Below are 26654 nucleotides of genomic sequence, written 5' to 3' on the forward strand. Positions count from 1 at the left end.
GCAAAGGGGATGAAACATGAGCCTAAAAGTTTTCAACCTTACCTTCAGTGTCTGGAGTAATGGCCCGGTATGTTCCTTGGGTCTGGGCTGGGCACACTTGGTCAGAAATTGATGTACTAAATGCCAGTGGGTTGAAGAAGTCCTATGTTTGTTAAAGGACAGAGATCATAAAACTAGGGGAAAAGTGACATGTGAAATGCAGATGTTTTGATATAGTGTCTGCTATCCGTATCATCCAATGTTGAAATGAAACTTTCTTTGGATTTATGTACACAATTAGTGAAGGAGCCGGAATTCATGGGACTTGCCTGAGGTTCCAAGCAAATTTAGTACTGATGACCAACAGAAGTGCAGACAACTTGTGGTTCCACTTTGAATCTTTGAAACTCAAAGAGTGCTCTTCTGCCCAGACGCCTTTTTTTGCCTTTCATCTGTCATCTGAAAAATGCGGTTTCTTTTCCTGGGCCAAGGCTAAATGAAATCAGGGCATTATTTTGTAATATGTTGGCAGATACATTCTAAGTTGCCTTATTTTCTCACTGCATAAACGTTTAGATTTTTCTAAGGCAAAAATAGACTGTGCCTGACAAATTGCTACAAATCCAAATGTCAGCATGATTGGGACTGTGCCCCCTGGAAACACTTGCCTTGGCGGCATTTTTAGACAGATGCTATCAACTGTTCTATCATGAGAGGTAATCTTTTGCACTTTCCTGTATGTAGACTGGTTATGTACATCGAGAGAGACAGCAGAAAGACCACTCCAGGCAAGGAGCAGGAAAGCAGCAATGAATACCTGTCCAGATGCCTGGACCTTCTCATCCATCACATCGTGCAGGAACTGCCACGTATCCTGGGTAAATCGGGTGCTCCTCCGCCGGCCCCTCCACTGGCCTCATGCTGATTGCCTTTCTGCGCATGGGCTTTTCGGTTGTGCCTCTTTTTTAGTCTTGCCTCTCGCTTATCACAGGCGAGTACAGTGACACCTTTTCTTGGTTGTGTTGTTTCAAGATTTCAATTCAAGATTTACTTTATCTGTTTTATAGTTATTTTGAATCAGTGACATGACTGAGGCAATGAGCAGGCTAAAGGTCGCACTGAGGTGTTCTCTGTGGTGAACGGGCAATTTTGGAAAATCAACACAAGGAAAGCATCTTAAGAGCTTAAAATTGAACTTAGGCTTTCTCGAGATTTCTCTCTGCCTAATTCTGAAGAAAAAAAATTCTCCTTCAGGTTACAGCCACACATTTATTTACTGTCAAAAGAATTTTAAAATGTATAGGCATTAATGTATAGATATTAAAGAATTTTAATTTTGAAGTTCAAAGTTTAGAAACTTCTGGAATTTGAAGAAATTTAAATAAACATATCACGTAAGGATTTGCAAAAGATGTCTATCCCAGTTAATCTCTTATTCATTGTTATTTGGAAAAACTAAAATAATCTAAGGAATGCATACATTTTATTTAAATCCCATTCCATGCTTTTCCAGCAGATGTAGCTATAAACCAGAAATGTTTAAAATGTGAAATTTGATCCAGTCTCTTATGGTAAAATATACTTAGACTCAGAAGTGTTGCGTATTAAATCAGAATAATGAAAATATCTTCATGGCTGATTGATGGTATCCTTTTGGTCCTTACTTATACTTTGAGAGATTTTTTTTTTTTTTTTTTTTTTTTTTGCCTGTTAATGACTGAAAATAGAACATTTCAAATTTTTTGGGGGGGATTGTAACCTTTTATAAGATTTCAACCTGAAGACTACAGTCTGGTCAATTGGTAGTTGAGTTTCTTAGTGCCAGACTCATCCCGTTTTAGGATGTGATGCTAAGATTCAGATGTCCATAATACAAGTTTTATTTATGATTGGACTTATCATCCAATGGAAAGTTTTAGGAATTGATCCTTTTTCTTCCATCCTATTCTATTATTTAAAAATTGCAGTCTGTAATCTGTTCACTTACATATTTTTTAAGTAGGCTGGGCATGGAACCCAACATGGGGCTTGAACTCATGACTCTTGAGATCAAGACCTGAGCTGAGATCGAGAGTTGGGTGCTTAAACGACTGAACCACCCAGGAGCCCCCATTTTTAATTTTTATATTTATTTTATTTTATTATTTATTTTATTATTTATTATTTATTTATTTATTTTTTCAGTGTTCCAAGATTCATTCTTAATTTTTTAAATAAATTTTTTCTGTTTACAGGAGTGAAAAGTGCTTATGGTTAAAATTTGGAAAAGACCAAAAAAACAAATAATAATCATCATGTCGAAAACCGCTACTATAAACTCTGTTTAAAATTGCTAGATGAAAGATCAAACTTATATCCATTCTGTCTTCAGAGGCCACAGCTTTCTATTATAATCTCAATATTTGTGAATAAAATAACACAGCTCCTACCCACTTCTTTTATTTGGAAAGTAATTATCTCAGCAGCCCCATGAGTGTTCTAGCAGTGACTGGTGGTCCTGAAGTATTTGTGGTCTGTAACCTTCATGTGTGCTCTGGGATGTGCTTTGCAGGTGACATTCTTAATGCCTTGGCTAATGTTTCTGGCCGCAAACACCCATCAACAGTGCAAGCGAAGCAGCTGAAGCTGTGTCTACCCCTGATGCCTATCGTGCTCCACCTCGTAACTTCTCAGGTACTATCTTATTAGCAAAAAAAATAATGTAAAAGTGACTCCCTTTTTGGTTAAATTGAGTTTTAGAGACAGCAACTCAGACAAAACATTTTTTTTTTAAAGATTTTATTTATTTATTTGACAGACAGAGATTACAAGTAGGCAGAGAGGCAAGCAGAGAGAGAGAGGAGGAAGCAGGCTCCCCGCTGAACAGAGAGTACGATGCGGGGCTCGATCCCAGGACCCTGGGATCATGACCTGAGCCGAAGGCAGAGGCTTTAACCCAATGAGCCACCCAGGTGCCCCCAGACAAAACATTTTTATTTTGTTTTCATACACATGGCTTTCAGGATTTAATCTGTGGAAACTCTCATCACACAGGTATTTCGACCTCAAGTTGTAACAGAAGAATTCCTTTTCAGTTATGGAACTATTCTTGTGAGTAACACTGAATTTTTAACGTTCCTAATAAAAATGTGGCTGTCTCTACTGTCTGTGGAATTTGGTGTCAGAATGAAGTAATTTTAAAATCCTTGTGGTATTTATTTGACTCTAGGGATGTGACCTTTTTATATTTTTATCTGTTGACTGTAATAAAATTTGACATTTGGAGAAAAATACATTCTCTCCTGATAATGTATTTTGTTCAGATACCGCCCAAGTAGGGTAAATAAGTCCATAGAAAACACTTCATAGATTTTGGTATTAAACATTGTGAAAAAATTTAAAATAGTCAACCTGGAGAGAATAGAATGCTGGGAATATATTATCATCATTATTTACTTTGGCTTATGTTGTCCAGTTACATGCAGTGTCTCTTTTTATGATGGCATTTCTCTAAGTTAAGCTCAACTTAACTTTTTCTTTAATTTTGATGAGATGGGTAACAATGAAAAGCAAATCATTGTCCTACTTTTCACTTCATTTTTGTTCACAAAAAATAGTCTTTTTGTTCAGATTGTGGCTCATGAATCATATTATCTTTTTTTCTATCCTGGAATAGTTATATATTGTTGATAAAATGGGGACCTACACAAAGGGGAAGCTGAGGTATTTGTCACATGCCATCTCTAGTCCTACTTTGATATTAATAACAAACACTCAATTGAGATTTTCAAAAAGCCATAGAGGTTTCTAGTTAAAATGAGGTAAACATCTCTATATTATCCCAAGTTTGGAATACAAAAAAATGACTGTCCTCCGCAAGTGGGAGTGTAGTTTTCTAGAAGGTTCATCATAGAGTAAAATAATGAAGTTTTGAAGTTGCGTAGAGATCACTGATTTTTTTAAGAAGTGTGTTCAAGGAATGTAGTTAGGGTCCTTTTGTACCTAACTTCAAATCTTTATTATCTTAAGTGCCTTGAATCTTAAATTTTGCAAAGTATGTAATTTTGTTGTTGTACATTCATGGATTTGCAAATTATTAGAATTTTCATTTGCTACCTTTAATTTGCCTTTTAATCTGTTTTTAAGTACTATATAGTATCATTTTGGCATGCAGTAATTCCTTTATCCTTTTGCACTGAGCTATCGTTGCCTGGAAATGGTAGTTTTGCCCTTGTAGCCCTCTTGGAATCTTTTGACATGATGTTTATTTGGGAGGCCGATTGTTGTCCTTGTTTGCTCTCTCATTTTTTTCTCCTGTGGAGTGCTTTTCTCTGTGTACATTAACTGAATATAGTTTAGGTTTTCAAGGAACTGGCAAGTGTCTCCAACGAAAAGTCTTTATGAACTTCAGGAATTATGTGTGTGTATTTTGGGGAGAACACATCTGCTCCATTTAATGCTATGCTCCAGACAAAGGAGGAGGCCACACCAAGGAGGGACCTCCTCATCTTCTCCCAAGGTTGGGTGAACTTTGTGTGGATTAGGAGGTAGTCTGTAGGGTCCTCTTAATATAGGCCCTTTTAGGGAATAGAAAATTCTTGATTGAAAGGTAGTTAGGATAGTGGAAAAATCTTTAGCAGTCTCCCCCCCCACCCCCCATAATGTCACTCAGGTAGAGGGAGTTTAGCCAAGTAAAATGGAAAAGATCTTTTGGCTTTCTCCATGATGTTTTCCTAGTTTGGATCATGACCAGTCCCAGAATTTTTTCATCATTTTCCTCATCTCATGTGTTATTTGGCCTTAGCTGTGTGTTCATTCTTCTTTTACTCAGTGTGGATGGCTTTGATGAAAAGCTAGTAAAGGGGAAGAGGTATTGACTAAAATGAAGGACCTAGATTTACTTATCTACAGAGTTCTTATGCATTTATTATGAACTATTGAGAGTTGGTTGTTACTTCTACGAACTGATTCGTAATCTATCCAGAGGGTGCCAAAGGTATTATCGAAGTCACTGTGCCCTACTGATGCCACCAGGCAAAGTCAACTCAACCAACATCCTCCAGCTTCACAGAAATTCACAGTGCAGATTAGCATATTAAAGCCTCTTGAGTTTTGTGCTTTGAAATAATTCTTTTAAATTTTGTTTTGGTAGAGGTTTCCTCTTTTTTGGGAAGATGTTTTGTTTGTTGGTTTTGTGTGCATGTGCACGTGCGTGTGTGTCCGTATGTGTTTGTGTGTGTGTGTGTGTGTGTAGCGAAGGGGACTGCACAGCTGTATGTAGCAGTCCTGTAGAAACTGTCCAGAGCGCGGGGCACTTTCTGTCCTGGTGGCCTGAGGGGGTCAATCTGGTGGGTGTAGTTAGTACTGTGCTTTGAAAGCCTTATTGTTCTATCTGGAGTTAAATATTATTTTTAGTATTTTTTTCGAAATCTATTTGGTAGAATAGCTTAGTTTGCCTTCATTTGAGCTACTCTAGCCTGGTTCATCTTCAGTAGCTATATCCAATGGCAGCAAGTTGCTCTCCAGAGCTTTCTGGGCTTCCTCTAAAGCAGCTCTCCAGAAGCTGCCGGCCTGCCTTTCACAACTGTGGAGATAGCAGTCAGGCTGGTGTGGTGGCCACTCGTGAGAAGGGTCCTGAAGGAGCTGGGCTGGAGGGAGCGGTGGCGTTGTGCTTTCTGTTGGTCTCACTTCTCATGCTGGCACCAGGCATGGTTTGCCTATTTGACCCATAGACCTCTTTTATTTATTTATTTTTTTTGGGGGGGTAGGAAAATTCAGGACTTCTAATGTATGGACATACGGGTATAGCAATTAACATTTCGTAAACATATTTTTCCCAACTAAAGTGAAGTTTTGGTCTTCTTATGTTTTAAACGGGTGAGTATTTGGAAACAATTTAGCAGGGCACCTTTAAACCATTATTAAGCTTTCAAAGGGTCCAGGCAAAAGAGGACTACATAGCTGGTAATTGCTATTTTCCCTTCTGATTAACAGAAGCGGTGTGTCATCATACCCGCATTTCTCTCCAGTTTAAAAAAAAAAAGTATCTAGGGATGATGTGAGCCTCTGGGGAAGTGCTGTGGGGAGATTCTCTGGTGAATACCATGGTTCTGTGGGGCCTCCATTGAACTGGGCTGGGAAATAGGAAGCAATGACATTAAGGAAATGCGCTCGGGAACTCATGATGTGTATTAACCTAATGTTCACTGTGTTTCTTGTGTCCTTTTGAAAATGCTCTTGATTAATGAGCTGAGGAAGAGGATTTTGCTGTGTTTTTTTTTAAAGTCCTGGCCTCATAAAGTGCAGCAATAGCAGTGTGGTGGCTATCGTTTTCTCCTAAAAAAGACCACACAATTCTAATTTTCAAATACAAGAAATGATAAAATTATTCTGGTAAAATTTTTATAGAAAATTATAATTATAATCTCCTTTATTAGTAAATCTTTACTTATCCTGAGCATTGAGATAATTATTTGAAAATAGATGTACTTCCTGCCTTCTGCAGATTTTTATTTTAAGTGAATGCTGGTTTGTTGATAGGCATGACCTCAGCTGCAGTAGCTAGAGCAGAGAGAGTGCACTCTTACATTTTTAAAAATATGGTACTATGTACTTGGTCACTGCCACACAGATGTTCCTATTATGACCCCCTGCCTTTTATGAACCGCAAGTTAATTTATATACATAGTTTGCTGCAGGAGCTCATTCCCAGCTTCTTTGAAGTACTGAATGATACTGCAGAGCTCTGGCCTGCCTTTGAGGTGCTGCTTTTCCTTCTAGATGGTACCATTTTTGGGTCCCCATTCCTCCACACAGGGAGCCAGGCTGTGGGACAGGAATCTATCCTCTCTGCTCCTCTGCGAAAACTCCCAGCTTCGAAGCTTGTGCCCTCAGAAGGTGGCCTTTGTTATACCATGTGCTGTGCTCATACAGATTCCTGGATCATTGCCCCTCATGCCTCAGAATCTTCCAGCATTGAGCTCACTGCTAGTGTCTCCATGCTGTATCTGTCCATGTTCTTGGAAAACCAAACCTCACTTGGACCATCCTTGCAACACCTCAGCCTCTCAGTCTCTCCACCACCTCTTCCCTCAGGAGTTTGTCTTCCTTCTCTCAGCTGCCTGCGCCCATGACATTTCCAGGACCAAACTGTCTGGCCACCACCCCTGATTCTCACCTCACTTCCTTTGCTCCCCATGCCCAACAGCCCTTCGATTCCTCTGACACTTAAATTGGTCTTAGCACTTTCCACTTACTGTCCTGTCCTGCCAAGGGATAACAATGTCAATTTTCTCTTCACCCAGCTTCGACTCCCTTGTTCAGTCCCCATTATTGCCTTACACAAACCTGTAATTCCCTTTGCTTTCTTCGTCCAAAGTCCTCATCTGGCAGATGCTAGCTCTGGTTCTATGTAATTCTCCACCTCCTGCTTTGAGTGGCTAATATGGCTAGAAAAAACCTCAATGAAGTAACTAGTCTCACTTTATTTTTTTCTTTATTTTTTTGTAACTGGTCTCACTTTAAATTCATGACTGCTCATCTCAAGTGAGCCCTTTCTCTGCACACTGGCCCGTCTAGGTATTTTCCTAATTTACACACCTTCATGCTTACTAGAAGAAGAAATGTATCAAAAGGCATTAAAATTGGTAAGTCAATGAAACATTCAGGAGGGATTTTTTAAAATTAAGCGGGAAGCATAAGGAAGAGAATAAGTTTAAAGAATCCCATAATTTCACTGTCTAGATAACCCTTCTTGACATTAAAAAAGAAAAAACATTAATACACATATATGGCTAGAAAGTTCCAACAGTGCAGAAGGGCAGAAAATGAAATGTGAAAGCCCATCTCCTAGGCTAGCATTCTGTCTTCCTAAAGGAAACCTCTGCTGGTGGTTTCTTGTGATTCTTGCTAGAAAATTTTTGTCCTCATCTGTGTTTGTGTATTATCTATATTTAAAAAAATATACATAGGAAAGATCATAGTATAAACACTGTGCTGTGCCTTCTTTCTTTACTAAGTAATTCACAGACCTTTAAATAGATTTATTTAAGTCAAAAGACATCTTTCTCTGAGTATTTTATTCAACATCATATTTAACTCGGCAAAAGTTATGTGCCTATTTTGGAATTTTGTGAAATTATTTCAACCAAATTATTATGACAGGCTTATGCTGCCTATTTAAAATTATTTATTATATTATTTCTTTTTTAGTTTTTTGGTTTTTGTAGTCACAGACTAAAAAAACAATTTAAAGTATCTCATATGTTCAGCTTTCAAAAAGCATATGTCTTTGAAATTTTGTCTTAAAGGCAATTTGTGCTTATTTATTTAAATTATAAAATATGTGCTCATTCAAGAAAATGTGGAAAATTATTGTGAGATTTGAAGAAAAAATTCACCCATAACTCCATCAGTTTCAGAAACAACCCCATTGTTAACATGTTGTTTACTTAGCGTGTTTCAATTCACATATATGAATCGGTGTGTGGAAAACTCTATGTGTAATGTGTATATATATGTATACATACACATATATACATATATGACTTACACTGATATGTAGTTGAGATTATGCTGTGTGTATATATATAAATAGATTTTTATTCTTTTTTCTATTTAACTTATTAAGATTTTATTAGAGAGAGCAAGCAGGGGGAGGAGCAGAGGGATAGAGGAAGTAAACTCCCTGCTGAACATGGAGAGCCCCATATGGGGCTTGAGCTCACAATCCTGAGATCAGGACCTGAGCTAAGATCAAAAGTCGGATGCTCAACTGACTGAGCAACCCAGGTGCCCCTGGAATATCTTAGTTCTTTTTTTTTTTTAAATCATTTTATTTTATTATTTTTTAAAAAGATTTTATTTATTTATTTGACAGACAGAGATTACAAGCAGGCAGAGAGGTGGGGGGGGGGAAGCAGGCTCCCTGCTGAGCAGAGAGCCCGTGGGGCTGGATCCCAGGACCCTGAGATCATGACCTGAGCCGAAGGCAGAGGCTTTAACCTACTGAGTCACCCAGGCACCCCAGGAATGTCTTAGTTCTTAACTCAAATACGGGTTTAAGGATTTTCTTTTATAGTGCAAAGACCTGTACATATGTTCTTTTATATATGTTATATATACTTGTTTATATTACCAAGTATTTTAAGAGGGAATCATTTCCCTCCAGACTAATTGCTTAATTTTTTTTTTAATGCCACGGTAATCTTATACTTTATTTGGTATTTGTTATATACAAAATGTTATATATGTATTCTTTTGTGTGCCAAGGTCCAGAACTCCGTTGTGGTGCTTCCACACGTCATCATCATGGCCATGTTGGTTATTATTACTGTTGCATTCAGATCTTGTGTTCACAGAGTACCTCTTCTCTGTGGGGCCTTTAGCTGGGGACTGGGAAATTCACACAGGGAGCTCGTAGGCTTGCCTCTAGAACAGTGTTGGGAGTCATCGTGCATGGAGGCACAGGGCTTCAGTTGGGGTTGGGGTAGCACATATATCAGAGGGACTAAGAACAGTGGTGAACTTTGAAGGCTGTGATTGAACTGCTGTCTCTCGGTGCTAAGTGCAGTCAAGGGTAGACAAGGCTTGACCTTCCTGGAAGAGGTTTGTTTCACCCAGTTACGTGCATCTGTACTAACTTCCAAGGTAGGGAGTAAGTGTAGCATATTGGAAATGGTTATGTATTAATTGGATTATCCTCACTTTTATAGGTTGACCTTTCTGTGCTTTTATTGCTATGGCATTTATTCCAACATTAAATCTCATGGGTGGTGATCTGTGTTTAAACATGACTATGGTTTACAATGTATATATTATTTCACATGATCCTATTTTAAGATGATGATTGTAGTGTTTATAAATTGATATGGTATGTAATACCTTCCAGGAATGATTTCAGTAAGAATGATGGGTGCAGTTTTGGGGAAAATATTATCTCTATTTTCTTTCAGAGTTATTTTGAAATCTTCACTTACTAATTTTTATTTTTTACAGAGTCATATTAAATCTGTAGACTCAGGAGAAACTAACATAGATGGAGCTATAGGTGAGTAGACCATGGAACAGTTTGCATCTTTGTTTGAGGTACTTCGATGTGATTTTGCACATGAAAATAAACATCTGTAATAATTACCTGTATTCCTAGGACTGATGGCATCGGAAGAATTTATCAAGATCACATTGTCGGCTTTTGAAGCAATTATACAGTATCCTATTTTGTTGAAAGACTATTGCTCTACGGTCAGTTCCGGCAGCTTGTGAGAAAGATTTTTTTTGTTTGCTTGGTATTTCTGTATATAAAGAGAGTAATTTACATATGTTTGGTTCATATATGTTCCTAATATGAAATAACCGTTCAGAAAAGCTGCCCCCCTGACGAGATGACCATAGAAGTGTCTTCCCTCATTGATTTCTTTGGGATTACCAATTGTCATTATTCTGTTTCCCTTCTGGTCCACACCTTACCCCCAGCTTGCTGCTTCTTGCTTCTTTCCTGGTTATTTGTTGTACCCAACTGCATAAACTCTTACAGCAGGGTTTCTCGGTCTTGGCACTGTGAGCATTTGGGGATGGACTGTTCCTTGTTGTGATGGCTGTCCTGGGCATTGTAGGATGTTTTGGAGTGTCCCTGGCCTCTACCCACTAGATTTGGGTAGCACCCACTGCTTCCCCCTTTAGTGACAAACAGAAAGGTCTTTACTAGTTGCCAGATGTCTTCTGGACTGTGAAATTGCATCCATTTTAGAACCTCTGCCTGAGGGATCCTTAGCCGAGTTGAGCGCTGACTTTAGAGGAGGGAGGAGAGGCTATGTGATTTCATTCTCACCCACAGGAAGCATCAAGAAAAGAAGCCAGGTAAGATGAGTACCCTAGTTATCATTTTCCTATTTTCTCTGATGGTTCAGTCAATCTGAACTCAGTAAGGCAATTCTAACTTGGGGTCTTTTAAGTGCTGGTAGTCAGTGGTGCCTGGGACTGGAATCATCTAAGGCTCATTTGCTCACATATCTGCCTCCAGCTGGGACTCTTCAGGGACTCTGTCCATCCTCTGTGTGGTCTCTCCAGCAGAGTGACTTCAGGGTGGCCTGCGTTCTTACATGGCATCTAGGGACTTGGAGGACACATGTTTCAAGAGAGTGGGGGTAATTATTTTTTGAGGGTAGAAAATTTCTACCAATTCTTGATGGTTGTTTACTTCTTCTCCTCTATTTCCTCTTTCTCCTCCTCTTTAAAAGTGCCTTAAAACGTGTGTAGTTTAACAAATAGTTGCAAAACCAGTGCTTGAGAAATTGCCACTCTGTTGAAAAACCATGACTATAGCCCTGAATTCCCCTCAATCAGGATTCCTTTCCTCCTGGGAGAGACTTTCATGGTAATCATTCCCATGTATTCCTTTGTAGGCCTGTGTATGCATCCCTAAACGATATAGATTGGTTTTGCCTGCCTTTATACTGTGTATCAATACTATACGTGTTCATTTGTGACCCTTCCCTTTAATGCTCAGTGTTTGTAGGATATCTGTGTTGTTAAGTATCTTTATGGTTTAATTTTTCATTAGTGTATTGTATCCTAATGTTGAAATATGAGTATATGCAGATATCACAATTTACTTATTTTTTTTTCTCAATAGGCATTAGGCTCTTCCTGGTTTTTGGCATTTACACAAAATATTGCTGTGGAGATTCTTGTTTTTGTATTTCGTACCACATAAGCATGCAGTATTCCTAGGATACATACTTTGGAGTGAAATTAGTGGTTATGGAATACTTGCAAACTCATTTTATCTAGAAAATGCCATAGTGTTTTCCAAAGAGGTGGTACTAATTTGTATTCACACTAGCAGTGCAGTACCCATCCCCACATTCTTCTCAACTCCTGTTATCTCAGGCTTTTTAATGAATGAATATATTGCGATATTTTACCATAGTTTTAAATGGTAGGATCAAGACTACTAAATGAGGCTGAGTTATTTTTCAAATGTTTATTGGCTACTTGAGAATATTCTTTTATGAAATGCTTGTCCAGGTATTTCTGTGATTTTGATTTTGACTGTTGTATCATTTGTCTATAACTTACTGAGAGAAGTGTGAATAAGTCTCCTTTAAGGCTTATGGATTTATTTCTCCTTGTGTAATTCTGTTTTTGTTTTATGTATTTTGAGGCCATGTTATTAGGTGCATGAAAATTTAAATTTTGGTGTCATTTTATGAAATTGATCTTTTTTTTTTGCGAAGTGACATTTATTTCTAGTAATGCTTTTTGCTGTAAGGCCTATTATGTCTCATTTAATATAATCACACATACTTTCTTTTGCTTAATATTTGTTGATATATCTTTTTCATTTTTTCCCTTCCAACAGCTCTCTATCCTTACATTTTAGGTCTGTTTCATAGTAAATACTGTATGGTATTTTTAAAAATTTTAATTTGACCAATATTTAGCTTTTCACTGGAACATGTACTCCGTTTACATTTACTGTAGTTAGTATATTGGGCTTCATTGTACCGTCTTCTTTCAGACTTTGTCATTCATATTCTCTCTTTTCTCATCTTTCATTTCTCTTCTTAATGACTTTTTTTTCATTTTTTCTCCATAGGAATGTTGTATTTAGGTACTCCCTGTTATTTTACCACTTACCGTAAAATTTACATTATGTGTATTAACTTATTAAAAGCTGAACTTAAAAAAAGCTCTCTTTTCTTTAAGTAACATATCAGACCTTTAAGTAAAATACAGGTTATAGGTCTGAGATCGTAAGTTCCCAGGGCAGCCTCCTCAGCAGTTCCCAGGAGTGTGAATGTGTGTGGAGTGGTTGGTGACTAGATCACTGGAATGATTTCTGCATTACTCTGAGAGCATAATCCTCCCTCCTCAGTGCCCAGCTGAGGGTAAGAGACGATACAAAACTGGGTATGCTGGGAAGTCCCAAACTTACACCTTTCTCCCTGGCTCAGGTGCACACCACCCCCCTCGGTACCCCCCAATGCCACTGAAGCCTGTGTTTGCATTACTGGTAGGCATCTCTGTGGCACAATCAGGTATGTGCTCACGTGGTCTATTCCACTCTCTAGGTAAGACGTTCATTCAAGAAATTGGTCTGAAAGTTCTGCCACTGTCTTTTTCAGATCTCAAATACTTTGAAGATTTTGTTCATTTATATTTTATCTGGCATCGTACACTGTTTTCAGTGAAAGGGTTAATCCAAATAATCATACCCGCTATTACCTGAAACTCTGATGGTCGCTTTCTCAGCAATGATTTCATTGAGCTCTTACTTGCTCCAGTGTTGCTTATTGATTCTTTATCCTAGTGGACAATAATCCCATGGAGAATTTGTTAAGATCCAGTATTTACATGTATCTGTACTTACATGTGTGTAGGCATTTAATTAGTTTATTTACAAGACATGAAATGCCATCATAATAACTACAGCCCATATTATGATAGGAAAGGTACCATTGCTTCACAAAATGGGCTTCATAAAAAAAATATTTTTTAATGCTATAACCCATGGGAAATCTTCTAATTATCTCTTCCTGAGCATGACTGGAATACATGAAATTGAAGATCCAGCACTCCCAGGAGCATAACATTGTTTGAAATGCTAGCACAAACTGTGTTCAAGGCTGCTGATCAATACTTTACTATATGGAAGTGATTACATGCATTTAATTCTTGATGAGCACAATTGCTTAACTCAGATTCTTCCTAGAGTTTAGACCACTTAATTCCTCAGAGTTGGAAATCAACAGTGTGGCCTACAGAGCAGTCAGAAATACATAATGATTGGGATTGTACAAAGAATTTGTTCCCATTCATGGTGGTTTCCAAAAAAAATGTTTCTAATAGCAAAGAAAAAAATAAAGATGATTCTTAATTGGAAAATTATGGCAATAATATACATAAGTCACCTAAAATATATTTCAGTTTCTTTTACTAAAAAACCAAGTCATTATCTCCCCCACCCCTTATTTTAAACGAAATCCTGCCCTTTTGTAAATTTTTAAGCTAAAGCCAGGAAGCTAACAAATACTGAGTAATTTATCTTTAAATCAGATTTTTGGATTAAGAGTTGGTGAGGATGTAGATCATGGAACTCTCAAAAACTTGTAGTGGGAATGTAAGTTGGTACAGATACTTTGGAAACCAGGTAGTAGCTATTGAAGCCAAACATAGTATATACATGAGTCAGCAGTTTCACCTCTAAATATACATTCAATAGAAATGTGAGCATATGTTCACTAAAATACACATAGAAGGATGCTCATAATTCCAAATGGGAAACTATTCAAATGTCCATCGTCAACAATCTGATGGGTAAACAAATTATGGTTTTGTCCTGTGATGGAATACTATGTAGCAAAGAAAGTGAATGATTTATAGTTATACTTAAGAACATGGATAAATCTCGCAAAGTTAATACTGAGACAAAGATGGCAAATACAAAATATTATACAGTTGCATTAAATTTGAAAACAGGTTTGTCTATTACAAGCTAGGATAGTGGTTATTCCTGGGGCAGGTGGTGACTGGAAGGGGCTACAAGGGGACTTTGCAATGTACTGGTAAAACCTTATTTTGATCCAGGTGCAGACATGAGTCTGTTCATCTTGTGAAAGTTAACTGAGACATATGCCTGGGATTAGTGTACCTTTCTGTATGTATGTTATGCTGAAATTTAAAAAGGTTGCATAAATATAAAAATTTTTTTTCATCAATAAGTTAAAAAGTGTTTATATCTTGGTTAAATATGACTTTTTTTTTTTTGCAAAGTAACTGATATGAATGAGCATATCTATTAATCAATCACTGGTATGGACTTGTATTCTATAGTAGTTTCCTATTGTTTCTGTAATAAATTATCAAAATTTTAGTGGCTTAAAACAGCACAAATTTATTATGTTAGGGTTTTGTAGGTCAGAAGTACAAAATGGGTACAAAATGGGTCTGTGAAGTTAAAATAAAGGTGTCAGCATACCTGGGCTCCTTTTGGAAGCAATAAGGGAAAAATTCTTTTTCCTTGTCTTTTCCAGCTTCCAGGGGCTATCCGTATTCCTTGGCTTACGGTCCCTTCTTCCGTCTTCAAAGGTGGCAGTGTAACACCTTCAGATCTCTCTCTCTGACCTCTGCTTCCCCCCTCCCCCCACCCTAGAGAGAACCTTGAACAGGCTCTATGCCTGGTAAGGAGCCTGATGCTGGGCTCGATCTTACAACCCTGAGCCGAAACCAAGAGTTGGATGCTTAACTAACTGAGCCACCCAGGTGCCCCACTGACCTCTGCTTTTGTTGACACACCTCCTTCTCTCACTCTGACCCTCATCTCTTATCAGGAGGTCTTGTTTTTACATTTGGCCCACCTGTCTGATCCAAGATAAACACCTCATCTTGAGATCCCTGATGGAATCATATCGACAAAATCACTTTTGCTGTGTAAGATAAGGAATTACCAGGTTTCAGGGATAAGGATGGTGGACATCTTTCTGTCTGCCATCATTCTGTGTACCACCGATTCCTGTTTTTATCAGCAGCTTCATTGCTAGATTTATTTTAGTGCTCAAATTACACCAGACTTGGCCAACATAAAGCCTTTCAAGTTGGCTCCTGTGTCCTTGTGACATACCCTATCACTCTTTGAGTGATTTTTCCCCTAACTTTCTGGCACAACAAGATCTTCTTGCTTCAGCTTCTAGCTTCCCTGCCTTGGCTCAGTCATTTCCCAGTCAATTCTCTGACGAGCCTGGGCTCCTTTTCATGGGAGGTGGCATTAGTTAGGGCCCCAAGTGTGCTCTTGCTTCCTAGGATGTCTTGGATTCTAGGAAATGTATACATAAAACAGAGCTAGGAAGTGGATACAAGTATATACACATAGGAACACGCAGGACACACTCATATGCATGCTTGCATATGCCTGTACCTACACACACACACGTATATGTATTTTGAATCATGAGTTCACATTAAAACCTTCAAATCCAGTCCTTGTCCACGTGGTCCTTTTTTGCCTTTCCCCATTTCATATTTATGTGTCCCTTCTTTCCTTTGTAAAAATTCTGGCTTCCAGCAACATCACATTCTCTCATTTGCTTAATTGTGTAAGGCATCTGAAATTGTTACAGAATTGCTTTACCCTCACCAATACAAAAACAAACAATGAAATCAGGGAATCAGGGAGGGAATTCTTCCCTCTTCTCTGCCTCCCAGATGTAACTCAAGCAAGACGGGGGCTGCATACTCAATGCTGTGTTCATAAGGTACTGGGGTTGGTTCCCTTCCTCCCCTTTCAGTGTGGTTATCATACTGATCTGAAATGCAGTTGATTTGTTTTTAGTTTGCTTTCAATTGTAGGTTTTCTTTTCTACTTCCTATCCTTTTTTATTTTATTTTTTGAATACATATAAGATTAACATGCTTCCAAAATCCAAAGCCATAGAAAACAGATGTATTCAGAGCAGTGTCACTTCCTTCCCCTGGGCCTGGATCCCTTCTACCCTGTCCTGGTTCCAGCACATCTTGCCTACTCTTACAGGTAGCTGGCCTCGTTGTTTTCTGGTTTCTCCTTCAGTGTTTCTTTTTGGTGAAGAGAACAGATGTCTTATTTCTGCCACTTTCTTGTATAAAAGGCAACACACTCTACTCTTTTGCACTTTGCTCTTTTGTTTCATAATGGATGTTGGAAATTACTCCATTTCAGTTCCTAGAACTCAGTTTCTTCATCAGAGAAGTATAGTACTCCATGGTGTGTATATGGATCGTAGGTTATTCAACCCATCTCCTGTGTTGGGACATGTAGTATCTAATGTTTTTCAGTTATAAACAAATAGCCTCATGCATATGCAGCTTCCCATTGCTGGAGGGGTAACTTCAGGGCCCGTTTTCAGAACGGTGTTTGTGGGATCAAAGGATAAATGCCTAGGGTTTACTGTTTTGCTTCCTCCCGAGTAGTTCCTGTGGCTCCCAGTCCTGGTATTGCCAAAAGCAAATGCCAGTCTTCTGAAATTCTGCCCCTCTCTTGTGCCTTGGGAATTTCTTAACATCTTTTTAGGTATTTAATATTGTAAAGAAGATTTAAGCAAGTTGTGGCTAGTTTTCTTAGTTGTTCTCCTCAAAAGGGGTGTTCTGTATGACCCACTCTGCCATTAGCAGAGGTAGAATTCATGTCTTAGGCATGTGTTCTCTGTATGTCTGATGTTACTTTGTGTGGAGGAAAGGGGACTGGCAGTTGGTGTGAACGTGTTAATTACTGTGCTGTCAGAGATACCAGATTTTCCAAGGCCTGCTGCAATGAAGGAAGTGGTGATTAATTTTCAAATGTAGGATAAGAATTTTAATCGAGTATCTAGAATAGTAAAACTTCACTTTTAAAATGATATACTTTCATCTATAAAATTAAAAAAAAAGGAAAAACACCCCTCTACAGAAATAACAGTATAAAGTTTACTTTCATCATAAATGATTATTTCAGAAATATACTTTCCATAGGTGAAATTGTTGCTTTTTCCTCTGTGAAAAGAAGAAAATTTGAGTATGGTTACATTTCTATTTACAGTTTAAAACTGCTAAGCTTCATGTTCATCATTTCTTAAAATGGAAAATAAGTCTCTTAAATGTTAAAGTATCATTTCGGATATCATTGGCTTTAAGAACAACTGGAGTAAGGGTTAGCCGTGGGAATGTTATTTACATATTTCAGTGCCTTTGTGATTGTTTAGCTTATGTGTCCCAGAGCTGTCAGTAGCATCTCTAAGTCATAGGCATTCATTTCTTTTGGGACACTGAGGATGATCATTAGCAACAACTGATGTGCAAACATGCACACAGAGTTTTTGAATATGGGGTTTTGCCCGCTTTTTGAGCAAAGAAATAAAAAGTCCATAGCTTTGGGAATCTGCATTTTTTTTAAAAGGGGAAATACAACTCTGGTTTTAGGACATGTCCTTCAATGACCTCTACCACAGATGAACGTCTTTGTTTAAGAAAGCAATGCTGCAGCCATTAATTAAATATTAAAATTCCTTGGATTGCTCAATACCCAAGTGTATTATCTCTACAACTAAAATAGGTAATGAATGGTGGAATTTTACAATGGAAGTCATTAGTGCAGGGGAGCATGATTAGAGTTGCAGTGGCATTTACTTAGATGGTGTATAAGTTATTTATCAATTCTGTGTATGTTATTTATCAAGATTCTAGAAGAGGAGAGCACTGATAAACGAACCATCTAACTTCACAGTGGCAAAAGGTATCTCCGATGATTCAGTCTCTTGTTTTAATAGGGAGACCTCGTACCAGTGAACAAAGCCATGCCAACTGAAGGTGTAGAACACTTTCTTTGTCATACACAAGGTCTGATCTTGTTCTCATGGTTGCCTCACTGTGCCCTGACAGTGATTTGGTGAAGAGGGTTTTTAGGTTTTTGCCCTTTTCCTCACTTCTTTATTACCCTGCTGCATTGTTGCCATTTGGCATTGGATTGTCATGAAAGCATACCTTTATAATGTGACTCTTCAAACTGCAGATTCAGTTTTATCCTGAGTCGGACTGCATTCCCCATATATGATTTTAAAATCAAGAAGCGTTCTGTAATATGATTAACCAGTAATCATTCTTGGTGTTGGTATGATACGGGCTTTGAATTTCTCTGATTCTAACAGAACTTAGCCCTAGGTTTAGATAAAAATCAAGGAGTGCTATGTACAAAATTGTTGAATCATTATGTCGTACACCTGAAACTAATATAACACTGTATGTTAACTACACTGGAATTAAAATTAAAAACTTTATAAAAATTAGGTGGTGTTAAGGATGAAAATAACACATGACTGGTGTTTAAAAGTATACTGGGAAGAGGGCGCCTGGATGGCTCAGTGGGTTAAGCCTCTGCCTTCAGCTCAGGTCATGTTCTCAGTGTCCTGGGATCGAGTCCCGCATCAGGCTCTCTGCTTGGCGGGGAGCCTGCTTCCTCCTCTCTCTCTCTCTCTCTTTCTCTCTCTCTCTGCCTACTTGTGATCTCTGTCTGTTAAATAAATAAAATCTTTAAGAAAAAAAAAACTTTAGGGTGAAAAAAAAGGGAAGGCTGAAGGCATATCTTGGTTGGCACGGGGGAGCTGGAGGCAGGCTAATGACAGAGTCTCCTGTGGGATTGCTTAGGGGAGCATATTTGGCTTTCTCTGGCCAGTCTTGAGTTGGGGGTGGCGCATGGTGCCAAACACAGTGGAGCTGGCCGTCATCCACCATGCCCTGACCATCCTGAGCTGATTGCAGCAGGTATGATTTGGCTTTCCCGCCCACTTCCTGCGGAGGCTGTGGGGCAGGGTCCTAATTGTGACAGATAGTCTGACCACCGTTCATTTGTATAGTCACTTTCCCTGAAGCAAACAGCAGGAGAAGGTGAGAAGCTAATAAAACACTAGAGTACAGGGGCACCTGGGTGGCTCAGGTCATGATCCCAGGGCCCTAGGATTGAGCCCCACATTGGGCTCTCTGCACAGTGGGGAGCCTGCTTCTCACACTCCCTCTGCCTGCCACCCTCCTGCTTGTGCTCTCTCTCTCTCTCAAATAAATAACTAAAATCTTAAATAAATACCAGAGTAAGTAAAAATCTGAGTCAGCAGTGAAGCATGGGAAAGTAAATAAACCACTGTACATTCCTAGAAATCTGGGAAAGGACCAGAGATTTCTTATAGAATTCAGGTCTGAGAGTTTTATTTAAAATTAAAGTTTGGGGTCACCTCAGCTGACAACTAGCATACAAAATCATATTAGGTTTTCCTTTCCTTCTTTTTCTTTTTAAAAAGAAATTGCCATTGTGTAGAATGAATACTTTTTATTTTATTTTATAAAAGATTTTATTTATTTATTTGAGAGAGAGAGAGTGAGTGAGAGAGAACGAGTGGGGGGAGGGGCAGAGGGAGAGGCAGACTCCCTGTGGAGCAAGGAGCCCAATGCAGGACTTGATCCCAGGCCCTTGGGATCCTGACCTGAGCTGAAGGCAGACTCTTAACTGTCCGAGCCATTGAGGTGCCTGAACAAATACCTTTTGGGTTTTAAAATGTTTTTTAAATCCTATTCATATTGGGGCGCCTGGGTGGCTCAGTGGGTTAAGCCGCTGCCTTCGGCTCGGGTCATGATCTCGGGGTCCTGGGATCGAGTCCCGCATCGGGCTCTCTGCTCACCAGGGAGCCTGCTTCCCTCTCTCTCTCTCTGCCTGCCTCTCTGTCTACTGTGGTCTCTCTCTGTCAAATAAATAAATAAAATCTTTTAAAAAAAAAAAAATCCTATTCATATTAATGGGATGGATTAATATGAATAGAGTTATAGCAGCCATGTAATGAGTGGACCCAAAAAAACTTTTAAGTTTTTGGTATACTTATGTATTTATCACTCATGTGTTTATAGTAAGTACCTTTTGTAAACCACCTTTTAAAAACGAAGCACCAAGGACACACTAGTGAGCTGGAATCAGACCCTGCTCTGAATAGGTTCAGTTTTGGTTGGAAGAGACCAATGGGAAAAATTAAGATTGGACCACGTATGGTTTGAAGAGTGCTGCATTGGTGGTTTGCATGGGGGTATAGCCAAGAATCCTATTCAGTTGAGAGGGTCTGGAGATTATTTTTAGAGGGGATGATTTTATTCTTGAACTAAATCTTGAAGACAGGCATTAACTCCTGAGTGGGTGCCTGGGCAGAGAAGTGTGAAATAATTTCATGAGTCATTTTAAGGTTTCTCCCTGTATTATTTTGAGATACTTAGGGTAATTTACTTGAAAATACTTAATCATAGAGGTATAAAATTCTATGCTTGAGTCTTTTTTAATGTTTGCCCCAGGAAAGGTTAGTTTGTGTGTGACTTGCTCTCACAAATGCACCCTAGAGAGGTGGTTGGTTAGCATTTGAAAGACTCTAATCAGAAGTTCACACCTGTGAAGTGTCTTTATCTTGATGACGCTTCTGTTAGAAGGATTTTTTCTTAGGTGAAATGGGTCCATTTTTAAAGATATGTGCATTGGCTGGAAGTAATGGGCAAGTGGCCCACCGTTGGAAGGGTACGAGAACCAGGTGAGCCCAGCAGGGTGGTGTTCTTGGCGTCCGACTCTGGTTTGTTCCTGAGTTTTGTACAGTGGAAGCCTTTAGCAGTCTGGGGAAGTCTGTGAATTCATTCTCAAGATGTTTTTAAATGCATAAGGCAAAATAAATAAACTGCATAGGGATATATTGGAAGCCATTTGTACTGAAACACAGGTATCAAGATATTTTTAAAAAAGAACAAATTCGCCCTGCTGCTGGGCCCAAGTAATCCTCAGTCCTGTGTTTCCAAGAGCCTTTTCTGTTTTTCCAACATTCTCTGCTGACTCACTTTGAGCACCCTTGGAGCTGTGGTCTTTTATTTTACAGGAGTCCCCCTCTGTCCCTCTCTGCATGAGTGACCAGGTGACTCCAGGGATTTGGGGCCAGAGGCTAGAATTTTGTTCAATTTGTCATCATGAGCTAATCTCTCTCAGTTTAGAGTTGCTTTCTCCTCTCTGGCTGCTATCTTGTGGGTTATCTATCCGTAATTGTTTTATGGTTCATCTGGATGTTTTCAAAATAAATTCAGAGTAAATTAGTCTAAATATCTCAAAAAGAAAAAAAAAAAAAGGCCCAAGTCATCATATGGATGGACTTCTTGGCCTTTAAATCTAAGTCTTGGCGGTTATTTATTTCAAGGCCAGTGGCAGCAACAAGATGCACCTCCCCTATGCCAGGAAACTCTGGCTCACTCGCACATTCCAATTTACATAATGTTAGTTATTGTACATTTGTGTTTGTTTCCCTTCTAGCCCTTAGTAGCTATTAAGTTTTGATAGTGGTGGTGGTAAAAATACCCATACCTACGTTCGGTGAGCTTGCTGAAATTATTTTTCTGTGCGCGCGCAAGCGCATGTGTGTGTGTATAGGTCTACTTATACTTAATATTTGTAGAAATGTTGAGATGTATCAGTTCTACAGATTTTTTTTTCTTGCATTTTGTTGAGAGTAGATTCAGTAACCATTCTGATTTGAATGGGAAGAGATCTAAATGTTTTATTTTCTTAGATTTTTGTTGTTAAATTTTCTTCGTCTTTTCTGCTAAATTCTACTCTAAGAACTAAATATGTTTCACTGTTCTATGCTCTAAAGTAACATCTAAAAATTTTAATTTTCATCTGTTCTTTTTTGCTCGAATCATTGTATATTTAAGTGAGCATTTTGCCAAAGGTATATGGTCCTTTTCCTTGTTAGGATTTGAAAACCAGTGATATTTTCCTGAAAACCATTTGTTATTTTGATTTATGTAGTTATTGAATAGAATATAAATAAAACAGATAAAACTGTTTTTCAGCTTTTATCTCCCTTGCCTTGCTCGAATTGCTAAGCATCCAGACATTTTCAGTGTAATTTTATTTTTATTTATTGGTTCATGTCTTTAGGGGTAGTTTTCATTTGATAATGTAATCAGCTGTCTTGTTCAGCAAAGATATGAATTAAAGTTGAATAGTCAGATAATCTTCTGAATTGTCTTGTAGTTTTCATTTACATATTATAGCAAGCATTTTATTTCTTCATTACCATCCTCTACCTGTTATTCCTTCTAAAGGATTATTCTCAATTGGAAGGATTAAATTTGTATCATCCTGGGATGCAATTGTAATTGCCTTCAGTCATTCAAAGGAAAACCATTAATTATAATATCATCTAATTTTTTAATGAACTAGATTTCTTCTTTTAAAACTGATGAAATATATTTTTAATACTGAAATTTACATTTAGGATGTATTTAAGATTATATTGTACTTAAGGTTTTGTTTGTATTGTTTTTAAGGTATTGTTTCAGGCTATCTAGTGTTATGCCATCCAGATCTTTTTGCAGGTTGATTGTTTTTATGAAATATAATGATGAGAGATTTACACATTCTGTTTTTGAATTCTTGAAATCAGATCTTCAGTGAGGATCTTTGAATGTGTCACATAGATGTGGAATTGCTGGGTTGTAGGGTGTGTTCATCTTCAGCTTTGGTTGGTGTTGTGAAATCCTTTATCCAAGTTGTTGTACCAATTTACTGATTTGCTGTGGAATGTGACTACCTGTTCCCCCTACCCCAGGTTTTGCAAGTTCTTGGTATTAATGTGATTTCTTAACTGGATATGTGTTGATATGTATCTCAGTGTTCTGATTTTCATTTCTGTGATCATTAGTGGGTTTGGGTAGTTCTCACATGTTTGTTGGCTATTTGGGTATTCTCTTTTGGGAACCACTTATTCTAGTTTCAGGGATTGTTCATCTTTTTCCCATTCATTTTTTTTTCCCTTGTATTCCATGTATTAATCCATTGTCAAGTATGGAGATTGCAGAACTTTCTTCTAGCTAGTGGCTTTTCTTCTCATTTTGTTTATGGGGACTCCTACAATTTTTTTTTTTTAATTTCAGCTTGTACTTTTTAGATGTTATTTAAGAAGTCACAAAACTGTGCTCTTATTTTCCTTTAAAAGCCTTTCTTTTTAACTGTTGCATCTTTAATCCTCCTATAATCATGTTTTTAAAGTATTTTCTGGTATTTTTTTTTAACCAAATAGATAGCTAACGGAACCTATACCCTTAGATGAATAGTCAAAGACAGAGTTGCTGTATAATGAAGGAAGTCAGCTTATTACTTTGCCAGAGAAAGAATTCTGCAGCAGGCTAATGCCTCCAAGACTGCAAGCTTGCCTGGGCCGAGGGGTTATATAGGAAAATACAGGATCTGGGTGGTTCCGAAAGGAATCTGAAACATGTCTTGCCAGCTGTCTTCTTCATGTCTTCGAGGTGGTCTCATGACTTGCACTGATGTGGCCATCAGAGTCTCGATTATTAAGTATACGATTAACTCAGTATTGATACTGAGTTCCTGGAACAAAGGATTCTACAGAAAAACAAGTGACAGGGAAGGAAAGGCTTCAAGAATAAGGAAGAGGAATATTTATTCAAAGTCAAGCCTTGCTCAAGAACTAGTGTGTCCCTCTTAATTTCCATCCATCTTTCTGTTTCTATAGCAGTGTCACTACTTTCCAAATACACTATGGAATCAATATGAGTAGTTCATGAAAACCTCCTTGGAATATACATTGGAATTAGGGGTTAATTCTGAGGAGAGTTAACCTCTCTGAGTCTTCTCATCAATGACTCTGTGTTACTTTCATTTATTCCTTCTCTGACACAGAAATACGAGTTTCTGACCTGTATCATTTTTTCTTCTCTCTGAAGACCTTTTTTATTTTCAAAAGATTTTATTTTCAGGTAATCTTTACACCCAGTGTGGGGCTTGAACTCACAACCCCAAGATCAAGAGTCGCATGCTCCTCTGACTGAGCCAACTGGGTGGCTCTCTCTGAAAAACTTTTAAAAAATATTTCTTGTAAGGCAGGTCTATTGACAGAAAATTTCTTCCATTTTTGTTTGTGAGAAAATTTTATTTATCTTTTTACTTTTGAGGGATAGTTTCACTCAGAAGTCGAAGCTGGTGGTTTTTTTCTCTTAACACTTCGAATATTTCACTCCAACCTGACCTATCAGGTAGAATGAACTGAGATAAATGAGTCATTAGTGTGAGATTGTACATGTATATGGCTTGAAGCCAGGTTATGTTCACTGTTTGCTGAACCTGTTGTTCCAGAGGTTAAAATTCCCTGCAGCATCCTTGTTTTTGTTAAATCCTGTTGTTTGGGTTTTCCTAATAACTCCTTCTGACATAAAACCTGTGTCTTGGAACTGTCTCAGTTGTAATCTGTGTTATTATACTGGAGTTCTGTTGATATTGTTGTGGGAGGGGAAGCATCCAACAGTCCTATGGTTAGGATTCTTTCTGTGAGCCTGTGCCTTTGGTCTAAGATCTTCAGAAGTACTTCTCAGTTATTTCCCCCCACAGAGGAGACAGGAAGGCTTAGAGGGTGTTGGAGTTGGGTTTGTCCTACCCAGGTCGGTTAGGTTCTGGTGAACTAGTGTTCCCTGTGTCCAGACCTTTGTTGAGGAGAAAAGAATGCTTTGAGCATGTTTCACAATGGTTAATTTTTTTTCTTTCTGCCTGAAGCATAGGGACGGGGGTGTTTCTTTGATTTTCACCCAGAGAATCTAGTGGGGATTCTGGGAAGTTAAACTCATGGGAGTGTTGGGTTCCACTGAGGCTGGGCTCTAGGAGTTTTTATCTCCCAACCTCAGGCTCCTTTGTATCAGTTGCCAGCTCCAGTGGTGATTCATGTTCCCATAAAGCTGTGATTCTCTGTATTTGCCTGGCTCTTAAGCATTTGGGGCAGGAGTTTGTTCCATGACATCAATTCTCTGATCAGGTCTACAAAGACCTGTTGATTTTGTTGGTTTAGCATTTTTCTTGTTGTAAGGATGGTTGTGACAACGTCCAAGGTTTTTTCAGAAGTCTACCAATAGTGATCATACCTATAAATATTTTCTACATTTTTTTCTGTAGAAATCATAATATCATAGATACTTCAGAATTTTATTTGTTGTTGTAGATTGTATCTTAATTATGTCATTTGATTGGTTATATTGTAGGCATATAGGAATACTAATTTTTGTCCCTTCATCTTCTGATGGTCTTGCTTTTTCACCATGCTTAACTGTTCTTTAAACTTGGACACTTAGATCATTTATGTCAGTCCCACTTCTCTAAAGCCTTTAAGGTAAGTGTTGATCATGTTAATAGGTGTTAATAGTAGGATATATTTCTTTCCTTTGCATGGTTTTTGCTTTTGACATAACTGCAAGTTTAGAGCTGTAAAGATTCCTTAGTGGAGCAGGATATCGAGGCTTTCAGTGACGTGACATCACTTAATGGAAGAGGATAAACAAAACATCTCTAGTTCTTTCGGTTCTTGCACAAATATCAAGATATAATATCATATGTAAACTTTTTTATATAAAGTGGAGCTAGAGTAGGTTCATACTGATGGTCTACTCCCCATGTGTGGAAATCTTTATCTGTGCAGAGCTTCCTTTCCTTGGTTTGGACAGCAAGATGGTATTGTTGAGGTGTGACCAGTTTCTCCTGCCCTTTTTTCAGTGTAGAGAGAAAAAAATTCTTTTTTTTTTTTTTTCAGTGTAGATAGAACAAATACATATTTCAGGGTCTGGAATAAATTCACTTGTAAACAACAGGAATTTTGTTTATTGTTGCCAAAATAGTTCATCAAATGAGGGAGTAGGTTTCCAAATTAGATGTGGAAATGACTTGTCCTTCATTTTTCATTTTTATCCAGGGGAATAATTTTGTTATTTTGGAGTAGGTTTCAAACCATATTTGATTGTGCTCTGTCTGAAACTAAGAGGAAGTCCTAGAGGTGGTTTGTGGAGTGGATTTATAGCTTTTGAATCAGTTTCTAAAAACACCCAAGATTAACTTGTCATGGCTCTTTGATGTAGTTAATAAAGCATGAGGATTGAGTATCTCCTTTTTCTCCCAATATTTTGATTGTATAGTTTAAATTTGAGTAATGATCACCAGCTTATATATGTTAATTTGGTGATTTAGTCAACCCATGCCAACCAGATTTTGTGTTATATAGTAAAGTTTCTTTTGTAAACTCTGAAGGTTTGATAAATTACCATTTTGATGATCATAATGTCATTTTGACCTGAGGAGTTTTTCAGAGTTAAATGAGCTTGGTGGTTTATTAAATGTCATGCAG

At 38.1% G+C, this 26654-nt stretch overlaps 1 protein-coding gene across 1 annotated transcript in view; it reads left to right on the forward strand.

Moving 5' to 3' along the window:
* Positions 1 to 26654, forward strand: part of ULK4 (unc-51 like kinase 4) — a 583110-nt gene that overhangs the window by 191611 nt on the left and 364845 nt on the right. Inside the window, exons 23-27 of the mRNA XM_032861108.1 lie at positions 724 to 857; positions 2531 to 2652; positions 3013 to 3069; positions 9955 to 10006; positions 10106 to 10200. Of these exons, the coding sequence (XP_032716999.1) occupies positions 724 to 857; positions 2531 to 2652; positions 3013 to 3069; positions 9955 to 10006; positions 10106 to 10200 (460 nt within the window). The remainder of the gene's footprint in view (positions 1 to 723; positions 858 to 2530; positions 2653 to 3012; positions 3070 to 9954; positions 10007 to 10105; positions 10201 to 26654) is intronic.

Source organism: Lontra canadensis, unplaced genomic scaffold (genome assembly GCF_010015895.1).
Source record: "Lontra canadensis isolate GAN:19392208 unplaced genomic scaffold, GSC_riverotter_1.0 scaffold20, whole genome shotgun sequence".
Lineage (NCBI taxonomy): Eukaryota > Metazoa > Chordata > Mammalia > Carnivora > Mustelidae > Lontra > Lontra canadensis.